Below are 14,718 nucleotides of genomic sequence, written 5' to 3' on the forward strand. Positions count from 1 at the left end.
CTCCAAAGGCAGACAACAGGACTTCCCAGAAGCACAGCCTGATGCGCAGATAGACCTGTCTGCTCCCGCTGCTCCCGCAGAGGCCCAGTGCTCAAGCCAATCTGTGATGTGCAAGTGTCTGTGGTTTGGGTCTTCGCTTGGGTAAGACTGGGTTAAAGAGTGAAAACTACAACAGAAGAATAGAAGAGTCACCGTTTTATTGATGTGGATCTTCTTTCCACATCCTTCTCATTCACTAGTTGTATATTTTTTCCCTGAGTGTTCCTCAGCTATAATAATTCAATGCCAGCTTTTTCTGCTTTTTATTTGATGGCGAGATGTTTTACATCAACAATTTTTCTTAAAAAAAACCTAAAAGGACACAGCTCAAAGCATTTCAAATCACTTCTGACTACTTTCTGGGGAAAGAAAAAAAAGAAAAAAGAAGGAAAAAAGAAGAAGGAAAAGGGGGAAAAAAAGGGGGGAAAAAAGGGGGGAAAAAAGGGGGGAAAAAAGGGGGGAAAAAAGGGGGGAAAAAGGGGGGAAAAAGGGGGGAAAAAGGGGGGAAAAAGGGGGGGAAAAAGGGGGGGAAAAAGGGGGGGAAAAGGGGGGAAAAGGGGGGAAAAAGGGGGGAAAAAGGGGGGAAAAAGGGGGGAAAAAGGGGGGAAAAAGGGGGAAAAAGGGGGGAAAAAGGGGGGAAAAAGGGGGGAAAAAGGGGGGAAAAAGGGGGGAAAAGGGGGGGAAAAGGGGGGAAAAGGGGGGGAAAAGGGGGGGAAAGGGGGGGAAAAGGGGGGGAAAAGGGGGGGAAAAGGGGGGAAAAAAGGGGGAAAAAAAGGGGGAAAAAAGGGGGAAAAAAGGGGGAAAAAAGGGGGAAAAAAGGGGGAAAAAAGGGGGAAAAAAGGGGGAAAAAAGGGGGAAAAAAGGGGGAAAGGGGAAAAGGGGAAAAGGGGAAAAGGGGAAGAAAAACAAAAAAGGAAAGAGAAAAGCGGAAAGAGAGAAAAGCGGAAAGAGAGAAAAGCAAAAAAAAAAAAAGACAAGACAGCATTATCACCACTGTAGAAACTGTCTAACCCCACCAGTTTACACTTTTCAATTTCACACTTTTCCTAAACAGGGACTAAAATATTTATTTAGACTTAATGATGCCATGACTACTGACTTACATTGCAACACTACTACTACTAAGCTTTATTCCTAACTGGCAACAATATCCTGTGATGAGCTAAAATTCTCTGAGTAAAATAAATAAATAAATAAATAAATAAATCACAATCTCAATCATTATTAGTTTATTCTCATGTTTCAAAGATCTTAGCAAAAAAAGGCTATTCATTGGGCAGACTGCTTGGAACAGTGTAAGTTCCTCTCTTCCCCCATAAATAACACATTCGCGGCAGACTTCCGCAGTTAGGCAGCCTGCAAGCCTGATCTTAATTTCTTAGCACTCAAGAATTTAAGCACAACTCTGGACAGCGAAATGCAATGAGAACAAAATACTCACACAGAAATATATTCAGTTGAAATGTAAGAACCCTCTTAGTTTTAACTTGTTTATGCTATCTGAAATAAAAATTATTTTATTAACGTTTGCAAGTGCATCTCCTCCTAAGAAAAAGATGCTATGACTTTTTCAAAACCTGTCACCAAGACACAAAATAAGCTATATAAAATATTGTGTTACTCTATTTTAGGTACTATTATTGTTCACTGGAATTAAAACTGTAGCTTATTGGAAGAGATTTTAATTAGGTTCAGGTAAAATACATATTACATTTACACATACATTGCTTATGATTAAATTACATCTTTCTTGGCTTAACAGAATTTTGAAATATTTCTGGAAGCACAATTTTCATTTTGCCATTCTATGTTACCACAGCTTTCAAAATTCCACAATCTTCATTAAAGTACAACAGATCAATTTCAAAATCTATTATGCACAGTGCCAAATGCACGCAGGCAAATTTGCCTCTCCTGTTTTTCTGTTTGGTTTTAGTACTGCTCATTACATGTAGTGCAAAGGCCTTTTTAAAGGTTTGTCATCACTTTTTGCCTTTGAGATTACGCACCTTTGGTTAGCACTTGTTTTTCTCTCCTCAAAGTAATCTTTTTCCCTTTTTCCTACTCCAGCAGATAAAGAATGTTTGAGAATGTGTGATCATTAACAATTTCTTCCACAAATGGAAGTCTTCCGAGCCACTTCAGGGTGTCTCCATCACCAAAGTGGTAAAACAGTAACAGCCTGACATGAATCTCTAACGCCACTGAATTGCCAGTCTGGTAATTATTCATCAAGTCATCCTTGTACTCTCAAAGACTGTTTAAAAACACACATTTCCGAATGATGCAGGAGTAACTTCTACAGGTCAGAGGCCTGGGTACGTGGGGTTGGTGTAATGTCAGTGGAGAATTAGAATTAGTTTACACCGGATCTGACCAATGCCTTATCGGGACCACGTCTTATTTCTTTTTTTTTTTTTTTCTTAAGGACTCAGGCACTTTAAAAAGCAGATAAGCGCTCACAGGGCTTTTCAGTCATCTGTGCCTCACAGGTAATTTGCCCCTTAAGACTCAGAGATCAATTATTTCAATGGAAGAAAGTTGGGCACATTGCCCTTATACAAACCTGGCCTGAAGACCTGGCTCTGCTGCTGCCTCACTGTGAGTACATCTACAGCAGCATACCGCAGGCTGATGCAAGCCTGCTCTGCACGTGCCCTGAGCAGGCAGGGCAAGAGCCAGCTAAAACCAAAAAACTGTGATTTTGTTAGCATGGCGCCTGAGATAATATCCTTTGCCTCTCAGATGGTTTCTTAGGTTGGCCTCATTACTACACTAACGCAAATAAACAGCTTTCAGTGCCTTGTGAATGTAAGTGGACTAAGTGTTTGCTTGCAGCCTACAGGCAAAAAAAAGAAAAAAAATCCCTTATTTGGATTTTTCTTCTTAACCTTAGTTTCACATCTATTGAAAGGGATTAATTACGGCCATTAAGTACTCATCAAATAATTCTGAGCAAATCAATTGAATGTTTTTATGATTTTACTACAGCCCAGTAATATTGACTTCCTTAAAAAAAATGTAGAAAGGCTAATTTTGAGATGATGACCAGAAGAAATAATAGAGGGGAGAAGTATAGCTCAAATTTACAGAAAGTATCCAAACATAAGAAAGAAGTCTATCTACGTGGCAGAGTGCCATAACTTGCTATTAATCTGAAGTTCACACAGAGCATTTCTTAAGCATGTGAGGAAGCAACGGAAGTAATTACCATTGAGAAAGGTATTAAGGTACCTGCTACTTGTTTCAGGACAAATTCTGCCTGCCAATCTCCCAAAGGCAAAAATATCTGAGAGGATGATGGGAATCCCAGACTCCCACACTAGAAAGTCAAGAACATTTCCTAAAAATAAGGAACAAGAAACTGGTATATGTACGACAACATTACTACATTTTTCTTAATCATGACAATCATAGCATTTACATTTATAGCTGGCACTTAGAAGTTCTCATTTTTTTTAATGTTAATCCCGTAAGAAAATAAACCTCTGCTGCTTCACCATATATCAAATAGTGCATTCTAATTATAGTTCAGTTCATTAAAAATAAAATGGTGCCTTCGACCATCCCTTGGCATATCTTTTCCACATATAAAAAGTTACTTAAGGAGTGTTGTAACAACACGGCTGATCATATTCATTAGAATTCCATTCAGTTAGAATCTTAAGCACTTATTGCAGAAATTCAATGCTATCTCTCTATACTGTTGTGCAGTTCAGTCTGTTACGGTGACATCATTAAGTTGTTTAAGGTGCAATATACAGTTTTGGAGGTAAAAGTCTGTCAGGTTTCTATTCCGTTAAGACTATCTTGTGACCGAGTGAAGTAAATAATTTGGAAGACACCAACAATAGTTGTCTGACTGACTGTGTCTGTCTTAAAAAGTCTATACTGGAATCCAGCCACTTAAAATAAAGATGGACTCATGTAATTTGTTTAGTGATTCCCTTTTATTGTTATTTTTGTAAAAATAAAACGGTATCACCATGATTTAATGTTGGGGGGTTTTTAATTATATATTTTTTTGGATTATTTTGTTTTTAAAGTCCTCCTCCATTGGAAAAGCCATCTTTTTCCCCAAATTCAAGTCAAATATACTTGATACCTCAGAGAAAAAAAAAACCAGAGATCCCTAAAATGTCAGTAAGCTAAAATGGAAAGTAATTTCAGCGTGATAATTTTATATAACAAAAACAGATTTTAAGGTGATAGTACTCAGTAGGCAATAATCATTATAAACAAATAAAACATTGGTGCACCTAGCAAAATCATGTTATATATATCTTTATTACAGTTTTCAGAATACATGGATTAACAATGGCCAGGCTGTGATTTCATCAAATTCCTATTTTAAACATTACATACAAACACAGAGCTGTTTAAAAAATAGAAATGCATGAGTTTTGTCACCTTTTTTTTTTTTTTTGGCATCAGGAGTCATATGACTTCCAAAAGGAAAACCAAATGGTGCATGATAGCAGACTGACTAAACTGTAAGAGATTATTGTTCACATTCTGTGGCATATGTATCACCTCAAACAGTGCTAAAAGAAGCACTACAAGAACAAATCTTTCTCCTTTAACATTCTCCTAATGACATCAGTGGGTGCTGAGTGACAGCTTGCAGGACTGCAGAATTCACAGGCTTACACAACTCCCTTTCTTTCGCACAGAAGCGGTATGTGATCTGAAATAGAGACACCTGAAGCTGAGGGATTTGGCTTTATTTGCTTTGATTTTTATTTATTTATTTATTTACATTTTGTGTGCATGCGTGGGTGTGTGTGTAGATACTGCAGAAGAAGAGATGTAGAGGTTTCTTACAATACTTATTTTAAAATGAATAACTTGCAAATACAGTATGGCACATAAGAGGTGGGCTTTACATTGCTTTATCGCTTAGCATTTGTCATGCCTGACCTCTCAGCAATTCGAAGGCAAACATTAAAGTATAATTCAGCCAAGCCTTTGTTTAATGGATAAGAAGCAATTTACATACATAGGTAAGTTTGCTCCCACATAACTATTACCAGCTTTAAATATTTACTAGCTATATCATTCTCAATATAGGAAGTACTAAATTCACCCATCAAAGCAGGATTTGCCTGAGGGATGCAAAAGCCAAACATTGCAGGTTTCTTAATGAAAGCTATAGGAGGATTTCCAGAGCCAAACCTAAACTCAGCCAGATTCTCAGAGTTTTGCAAACCATTTGTATATTGTGGGATGAATTTAAAGTAGGTCACTGATGAATTGTGGTTTGGATAGAAACCATGAAAACATTACGTTTTTTACAGCATTTGTCTGAGGTAGTACATATACCACACACAAAAATGCAAAAATATACAGATATTCATAACTATTTGCATATTACAGAAGGGAACTATGGGAATGCTTGCATTTGTATCTGAATTTTCATGAAAGAACAGATAATTTTAGATAACATTTGTCATATTGACCATGGTTGTCTAAAACCAAATTATGTAATAGTATTTCTGGGAATACTTCCTGAAGCTGTTTGTCAATGGCCTCTGAGGCACTAATTTTGTTTTGGCTTTAGCATCAGTTCATAATATGATTAACACTTAAACCAAACATCACTTATGTGCTGGGAAAGGATATTTGTTGAATCACAAACAAACATACATGACAAACTGTGTTGCACTTTTTTCTCAGTGAACTGCATAAAACTTGAGCAAAAGATGTCTAGTGTCTTTACATTTCTGATCTGTACGGCCAGTAGTTAAGCAACAGAGATGTATATTTGTATATGATTTAAACATTTCATTCCCATGTCAATTGCAAATTTAGTTCAATTCATTGCAAAGGTAAGATTATCTTTCTCTTAAATAAACTAAGAAATGTAAACAGTGTAACATCATAAAAAAAAATCTCTTCAGTACTTGTAACTGGTAAAACGTGAATGCAAACAGATGTGCTGGTATATTGTTAACGTAATGTCTCAGAGGACATATAGTGAAACATAATTAGCAAGAAATTTATGTATGAACCCTCCAGCGATTTTCTTTCTGGGATTACTTGGAATACAAATATAATTTAACTGATATATTTCATTTTTTAAAATTAGAAAATAAGGCAAGTGCATTTCTGAAAAAGGTGCTACTCTTCTACACTTCTAGATAAACATGTGACACCTCTGAAAATCAGATCAATAATAAAAACATTAAAAATATCTGCAATTTAATATAGACTGAAAAACTATCAAAAGACAAAGTGACCAGCATCAATTTCAGAAAATATTTTAGACTTCATAAATACGAGCACCCTATATTTACATAAATTATCTTCTAAACTAGTTTTCCTTTGAAAGACACTTTTGTTCTAACAGATATGTCCATTAAATTATATAAATGTTTCAAATACGAAAAAAATAGTAGTAAAATATAAGCATCAGATGATGTTGTTATTTTGGATTTGCTTTTTCTTTTTCCTAAGATTTGGTTCTTGAAAATCTGTAGTCAGCTTTCACAGAGCTTTAAAAAAAATATAACCCATGGAAATGAAAAACTTGTGCACTAATAATTACTGCTACAGTATAAAGATTCTGTTGTGAGCTTTTGAGTTTTCACATATAAAGATTATACCAATACTTGTAAATCCCAGAAAAATGCTCATTTTAAAATTTGAATTCTAATACACTGTTGATTGTAGTACAAATTTACATAGACATTATGAACCTAATCCTTTTAAACTGGCTTTGTACATTAAGCACATTTTTATAACTGTAAATTTAATAGTTCCATTTTAAAAAGTTATGCTTCAATACAAGGTTGATGTTGACCTTACACGAAACAGGATATAATTCTTTGCATCTCTTACTGATAAACAGGAAGACAGAATCCTGTTGCATGCATTTTTTTTTTCCTTAAGTACCATACAACTCTTTAGTTTGTTACTAAAAACACAAAAAAACCCAAAACAGTTTAGGAAGAGTATTAGTTGACAGCACACATTTCACTAGGCTTCAGTCGTATTCCTATGTTTAGAGATATAGCAATGGGCAAAACCCTGTTTCCTTTGAAGACAATGTTTTAAAAAAAAATATTTCAATACTAGATCGAAAAGGAGCTGTATCTTTTCTTACAATAATTGGATATTGATCACTGTAGTTTGAAATTGTGAGAATTTATCCCAAACTAGTCAGATAGTCTTCAGAGCATCTTACCAGAGAAGCAAAAAGAATCTACTGTACAAAGATGCTTGCCTCAAGCAGTAGTGCAAAGTTACACTGCCCCAGTATCGAATGCTCCTCGAGAGCTAGCAGTTTGTGCACAGAAAACGATGTGACACCTTACCTTCCAAATATTCTTTATATAACATTAAAGGAAAGTTCCCCATAACACCAGGCAATAAAAGTATTCATAATAATTCATCAATCAGTGAAAAGCAGTAATAATTTGAGAACAAGTGCCATCTACTACATGGTATCCCGTTTTTTTTAAATATCATAGCTGAGCAACGTATGAGTAGTTCCACTGGAACACCCACTTAAAATCCTCCATCCCATCCAGATAAGCAATGAACCTTTAGTAAAAAGGATGGTGAAGACTGACCTGAACACCAAACAGACTGTACATTCAACTAGAGTCTGGGGAGAAAAGGGAACTATAGTTTCCCATTGAGTGGCAGAACATACACAGTGTCAGCTACTAAACTGACTGCTCACCTGAGGTACTGCAGTGCAAGGGGCCTGTATAGAAAGTAGAATGGGAGGAGCTGCCCGAAAAATCAGACTGCTGCAATCATTGATCACTGCTATATAGTGCTCCAGGTAGAAAATTTGATCTTAGCTGCTAAACCCAGCACTAAAATCCACCAGTAGAGATCCCGCTACATATTTTACCTGAGAAACAGAGGAAAAACTCAGAGGCAGTTCTGAATAACTTCATAATGTAGCTTGTCTCTAAAAACCTACACAAAGGTATTTTTAGCGTAATTAAAATAGGACAATCATATTTTCCCCCAAATATCTTTATAAAGAATATATAAGTGCATAATTAGAAAAATCCCTCCTTAGATACAGTTAAAAACATATCCTGCCCTTGATATCATTTAATTTTGGTAAAATCCTATGCTCTGTTTTATGTAATTTTTTTTTTTTAGCAGTGATAAGTAACTATACATCATCATATCACCAAAAGTGTAGATATGTGGTATATCCTACTTGCAGCCAAAATAGCTGAATCCACCAGGCTTTACATTGAGATAAGATTTTCAGCAACCTGACTGGGGCTATGCATTGCTTTTTTATGGTTACAAAAAAGATTCTGATAATGTAGACCAGCTCATCTCTGAATTTATTAACATACAATTTTATTATTTTTTCCTTTCATGTCCAAATCAGAACTGCAAACGGAATCCACAGCTGTATTCTTTCAACAAATTTATATTTTCTTACCCATATAAAAACATAACCTAGAAATCCCCAACTCCTTTCATGTAAGTTGCCAGCTTTAAAAAAAAAAAAAGGGGGGGGGGGGGAGAAAGAACATAAGAAAATAAGATATATATCCTACTGTTTAACACTGTTTACAGATCTTGGTAGTTGGGGTAATAAGATACAGTATGTGGATTATTTAGCAATAGCTTTTCAAATACACAATATTTATACACCTTCTTATTTAATCAATACCAGTATTCCTGTATGATCATTGCCAATTTGTATGATAAACTCTTTTCAAAGTATAACTGTTTAATTGTAAATAAAACAATTGACTAGTTCTTTGGCATCAGAAGAATCATACAGCTGCAATTGTTCCATTGTGGCGAGAACGAGACCTTTCCAAAGTTACTCGTCTGTTATCTGTAATACAAAGAGAAGAAAAAACAAATCACCATAAGATTTGAAACATGGATAATGCAATGTCAAGAGGTTTTCAAACAGCCCTGAAAATAATTTCAAATTATATGTAAATAAGTAACTAGGAGACTGGATCAGAGAAGTTTCACACTGCAGCTGCCAGACTGAGTTCAAGAGTTCTGCAATCAGCAATAAATTACTTTCTTGATCAGAGAAGCTAGGTGATAAAAGCATTAGGAGAATCCTGAAACACAGTCCCCTTGGAAACAGCACGCAATAATTAAAATTCTGGGTAAAAATCTTGTTTATAAACAATTTATGCACAGAAGCTCTGGAAAATTACATTTCAAGTTTCATGAGAATGTACTGACCACTGTGGTGGTGAAAAGCCTACAAGTATAAAAGCGCTAACACCGTTCACTATAATTTGGTACAGAGTTAAAAATAGAATAGTTAAATCAGCCACTTCCTAAGCATTTCCTGATTGTGCAATGTGACCAACTTTTAGTATAAAATATTACACAGTAATTATTGCAATGAATAATAAATATGTCTCTATGACAGGAAAACAATCATGAAGTACCAGCCACATTCCTAAATGCCTTTAAAATAAAACTTTAAAGTGATGAATATACACATGCACACACACAAAAAGGGGCAGAAAATTAACCCCCACTTAGTTTTCTGGAGGTTTTGTTCTTTCTTTTTTAAAATGTGGTCCTTCCACGCAAATTTTTTCTTTTTCTTTTTTTTTTGGTGACTGCTGACTTTTGACCTAGCCTTTTCTATTCTCTCATGTCATATTCAGGTGGGGTGGACAAGATGACCTCCAGAATTACCTTCCAACCTCAGCCATTTTGTGATTCTGTTCTAAGCTAACAAAGCCAGAAATGGTCCAAGCACATTAAATAAGATTCTGGAGAAGACAAAGAAAGTCATCTCTGCGATCTGTTTCTGGACAAAGAACAGAGGATGCCTGTGGAAACCGCATGGGCTCTGCAAAGTCAGCCTTCCTTTTCCCTGTTCAATGAAAGTGTCTCCAATGCTACAGGGAATTAACGGCTCCTTTAGCAAGATTATTAGTTCTTTTTATAGTTCTGCCTTGCCTCCTTTTCCTAATGAATCTATCCATGCATAAAGTATTCAAATTACCCTAAGTCAATCTGTTTTCCCCGGGAATAAATCTCTACACTGGTTGCAGTGTCACTAGGCACTGGAAATTAAAGCACAAAAATGCTGTCTAGAACCCAAGAAGGAGAGTCATCAACTCAAATGTGCTGCTGTTCCTCTGTAACAGTGAATAGTAAAGAGTCTAGTGATACTTGCTCTCAGTAGGGGGAAGTGCCTTCACCAGTAGACTATTTCTTGATATAATTTCAAGATTGTCAACTGTACAGGTTGAAAAACAGATTAAGAGAGTGTAAGAACAGTTGATTTCTTCATACTTGGGTTTTTTTTCAATTTTTCTCTTTTCTGTTTTTTTTTCATCACAGTAGAGACAAACATTTTCTGCAAATGACAGTTCAGATTCTCCTGTAGTTGCACAACTGAGCTGGGACTTAAATAAAACACAAACAAAATTGTAAAAAACCAGAAGCATTATCATTTCCTTCTTCAGCTGATGACAAACGAAGTATTTTCCCAATTATTAAAAGTAATCTATTCTTTTAAATTACTTCCAGTTTTTAAATTGAAGTAATTATATTTTCTAGAGATAGGGATACAAAATCTGAAAGATTCAAGAGAGACTGGAAAGAACCACAAGGTTCTAATCAGGAAACTGGGATACAGTGATTCAGTTATTACCAGTAAGAAACAGTGTCAGCATTTGCAAGAGATTTTCTGCAAATCGTAGAGCGCTTCATAGTGATTCTCACTAAAACAAAAGCAAGTAGGATATAAATTACACTTTGATAGAATTTTCAGCTCATTATAAAAAAGGGATGGGAGGATTAGATTTAGTTACTATCAACATGAAAGCTTTAACATATCTGAAAATTTTGGGGTTAATATAAAGTATTTCTTGTTCTTTACAAAGAGACCTATTTTATTCAACAGTGAATCTGCAAGCAACTTTGTGTGTGTGTGCATATTTACACCTGGTTTCAAAAAGAAGCATTAATATGTGTACATACATATATACATACACATAAAGAAATGACTCATTTCTTCACTAGATGTAAAATGTGCTTGTATATGTATAAACATGTTCGTTAGGTTAAAACAAAGGGTTTCATATTAGGATCTGAAACTGGATTGGGCTGGTATTTCAGTGACTCAAGCAAAAATTTAAAAAAAATCATGACATTTATTAACACTTTCAACATACACATTCAGTTATCTCCAACAGCTGTATTTACTTTTTTTTACATTACAGACCATATTGAATACAACACAAAGCAAGACTGGCTTATAAACATGACTACGGCTATTCTAACATAAAACTACGTATAACATCCATAAATGCTAAAACTATTCACTTGTATTGTGGGGAGTGGGGTGGGGAGGGAGTAATAAAAGGCAGTAGCAGTAATCTAAAAGTATTTATAATTAAGCCAAAAATCATTGCCAAAAGGCTCAGGTGTACACTTTAGAAGCATGTAAAAATGACTAGAAAACACGATAATAGTTTCTTTGTGTTATCAGTCGCCTTCTGGGTAACCCATCTACCTATGCAGATGAAAACTTTGTTTCTTACTTTAATGTCAGAAGTCCATCTCTTTTTAAAGTAGGCCAATTAAGAAGCATCCGCAATGCTCATATTACAGAGCAAAAAAAGGTAGAGCAATGAAGGATTAAAAGGGAAAACAAAGCATATTTTTATATCATAAAATAATCATATTTTAGCTAGCTGGATCAAATTCAAATGAAGTAAATATACAATTAAATACTGAGAAATCAAATCAGTAGTTCCTTTTTAGTATATATAATACTGGAACATAATCTTGACCATGCAAACTTTACAACTCCGCTGGAAGAAATACATGGACTTTTTTATAGTAACAATTACTTGCTCAAGTCTTTTTGCACTCAATATAGTACCGAGATGGGAATAAATAATATCTACAACATACAAGATATTTGTAGAAGTGCTTTTGATACAAACACATCATTCACCACGTAATATGAATCTACTGATGTAAAAAAAATAAGCAAAACCACAATACGGTTAGTGTATAAGTACAATAAATAAACCAAAAAAATTCTAAACAGTGATTTTTAGATAATGTATTTTAATTTTATGGAATTTGACAACTTCACCCTTAAGAGTTCTCCCTTATACTCTGTACGTATAAAGCATTAGAAATTACAATCAATTAAAACCACATTGGTAAGGGAGATGAAAACATTTTTGCAAGAACTATACTCTGCAAAATGTATTTTTTGTTTCCTTAATGCTCCTTCATTAGTTCTGTTATTAAAAGAGAAGTCTCAATAGCTGCAACAGATTAATTAACTCAGTAGCTTGTTATCAGCATAAAACTCAGTTATATTAGAAGAAAAATAAAAGATATTTTGCAGAACTTCAATACTAAGATTAAGTGACTTTTCCATTTCGCTTTCTTCTTATCCACTCTTCCAGGTAGTAACTTTGTGCTCTCCTAATTATAAACCTTACTTTTTATGAGCAATCAATGCTAGTAATAATATAAATATTGTGCAATTGCATGGACTAGTCATGAGACTGAGATATCTGATAATAGAAAAAGACAGACTGTACAAAACCATACCTCAAAGGTACTCAATTGGAATTTGTATTTCCTGTAACAACCACAAAAAATGTTCTCTCTTTGACATGCCTTATATGAAAATTATAAATGTATTATAAATTGTTACCTTGGGCTTGGTACCTTAGTTGACTAACTCCCCAGGATTAACTATTTTTTTTCCCAGTCAGTTAAAGCATTAAAAGTGTTTCTTTGTGCCTTAATTACAGCAGTCAATTCAAACACTAGACCGATTTTGAAATCTTATTTCCTTGCAGACTTTCTTAGAGTGCTCATCAGGAGACTATCTAAGTTCCTCCCAAATGTAAATAACTACAGCACCCCTAGATTAGCATTAAAAACCCACCAAGAACAATCACCCAAAACCACACAAAAACCCCACAAAACCAACAACCAAACATGACTGGTGCAGACACCTACTTTTTGCCCTTTTTTTAAAACAAAAGGTTGAAACATTAATCTGTATGCAGAACACGAAGCACCTAAATGTTGTAGGAAAACGGGCTAAAAAAAAAATACTGGGGTTTTCATGAATGAGTACTACCAGAACTATTTTGCCTTCTTCAAAGACAGTGGTCACAGGACCCTCATACCTGAACAACACGTATTTTAAAGAATGTCTTAGTTAATTAATAAATGCTATGTTAATCACATTAATAAGAGCTTAAAATAGTGCCAAAGTGTTGAATCTGGAAGAGGGGTAGTGTACAGCATTGGGCGCTCAGCTAGCAACTGTTGTGCTGGAGCACACGCTGGAGGGCATGAGCCTCAGTAAGGAGAACTCTGAAATGCCGATTTATTTAAAAAGCTCACACCGTTAATTTGCACAATCACTACATCTTTTTTCATTTTTTTATTCTTTTTTTTTTAACTTTTTTTTTTTAAACTTTTTTTCCCCTCCTGACGAACCACCCCAAGGTGAAAGAATTAACCTTCCCATAGCTGACAATAACAAAAGGTGTTTAATGCTCAAAGAAGGTATCAGATTGAGTTGACTTGAAAATGACCATATGAAGAAGGTAGAACACTCAGCAATGAATAAAATATTTAAAATGTCATCTTTTTGAAATAATTTTGACTATGCAAAAGATGCAGAAATGCATGTTATAAGGGAATTTGTATGGCCTATGCCTTTTGGAATCAATGAAAGCATTTACATCAAATATTTATTTATTCATTCATGTACAATTTTGTTCGATGGGAAATCCTACTGAAACACATCTTGTTTTCATGAGCAACCCAAGGGAAAATACTCATACAGTCCCAGATACTTCAGCAAGCACCTCAAACATGTATAACATGGAAAACGATCAGAAGAGAGAGATAATTTCCTTTAAGTACGGAATGATTACAGAAAAAGTAAGCTCATCATTTAAGAATGTTTTAAATGGATAAACTGTCACAACAGATGATAATTCCAAGGAACAAACACTGCATCTGTGATACTGATGACATCAGCATTTCTTCTTTAGAAAAAGGTGGAAATCTGAATTGCACTTTACAAGTGTCACTTTTTTTTCTGACAGAGATAACCATGTATGTTCTATATAGTGTCATTGATTAAAACCGGGACAAGTTAGAATACATTTAAATCACTGTAGCTTGGGTAGCCTCTAGTTTTCTCCTTGAACCATCTATGCATAGGGAAAGCTGAAGCCAAGTTACGCTGTCATTTGATGTAACAGCATATTATCAATTGCTTTAAAGAGCAACCCATGACAAGAATTAACTTTGTTATTTTTCTTTATTGACTGCATGCACCTTCATCAGCTTAGCTTACCAACAATGAAAGGTAAATCTTTTTGGAAATTGGAATTGATAGAACATAAGACAGAAGCAGAATCGATATATATATTGTAAGACAGCAGGGAAGCCCATCAATCTCCAGCACCTCTTTAACAGCTACAGCTGAACACTGTTCTCTATATTGTCTGGCCTGTACCTATGATATTATTAGAGAATACCAACTGAGAAATAAGCTAGTCAAGGAAATTAAGAGCTTCAAAACTGTTGTCAGTGTCTAGAACAAAATCCTTTTGAGAAACAGCACCTTGAGAGAAAATGGCTCTCCTAACCTCAATTCCGTTAAGATTCAGTCCATCTCTGTGAGGTTTGATTTCAAATTGATCC

General features: G+C 35.0%; 1 protein-coding gene across 1 annotated transcript in view; it reads right to left on the reverse strand.

The window, feature by feature from the left end:
- Nucleotides 1-4,307: 4,307 nt before the first annotated feature.
- The window catches only part of DIAPH2 (diaphanous related formin 2), a 265,592-nt gene continuing 255,181 nt past the window's right edge, over nucleotides 4,308-14,718 (reverse strand). The window contains exon 28 of the mRNA XM_076347001.1: nucleotides 4,308-8,863. Within this exon, the coding sequence (XP_076203116.1) occupies nucleotides 8,799-8,863 (65 nt within the window). The 3' untranslated portion in view covers nucleotides 4,308-8,798. The remainder of the gene's footprint in view (nucleotides 8,864-14,718) is intronic.

This window comes from Aptenodytes patagonicus, chromosome 9, assembly GCF_965638725.1.
Source record: "Aptenodytes patagonicus chromosome 9, bAptPat1.pri.cur, whole genome shotgun sequence".
Classification (NCBI taxonomy): Eukaryota; Metazoa; Chordata; class Aves; order Sphenisciformes; family Spheniscidae; genus Aptenodytes; species Aptenodytes patagonicus.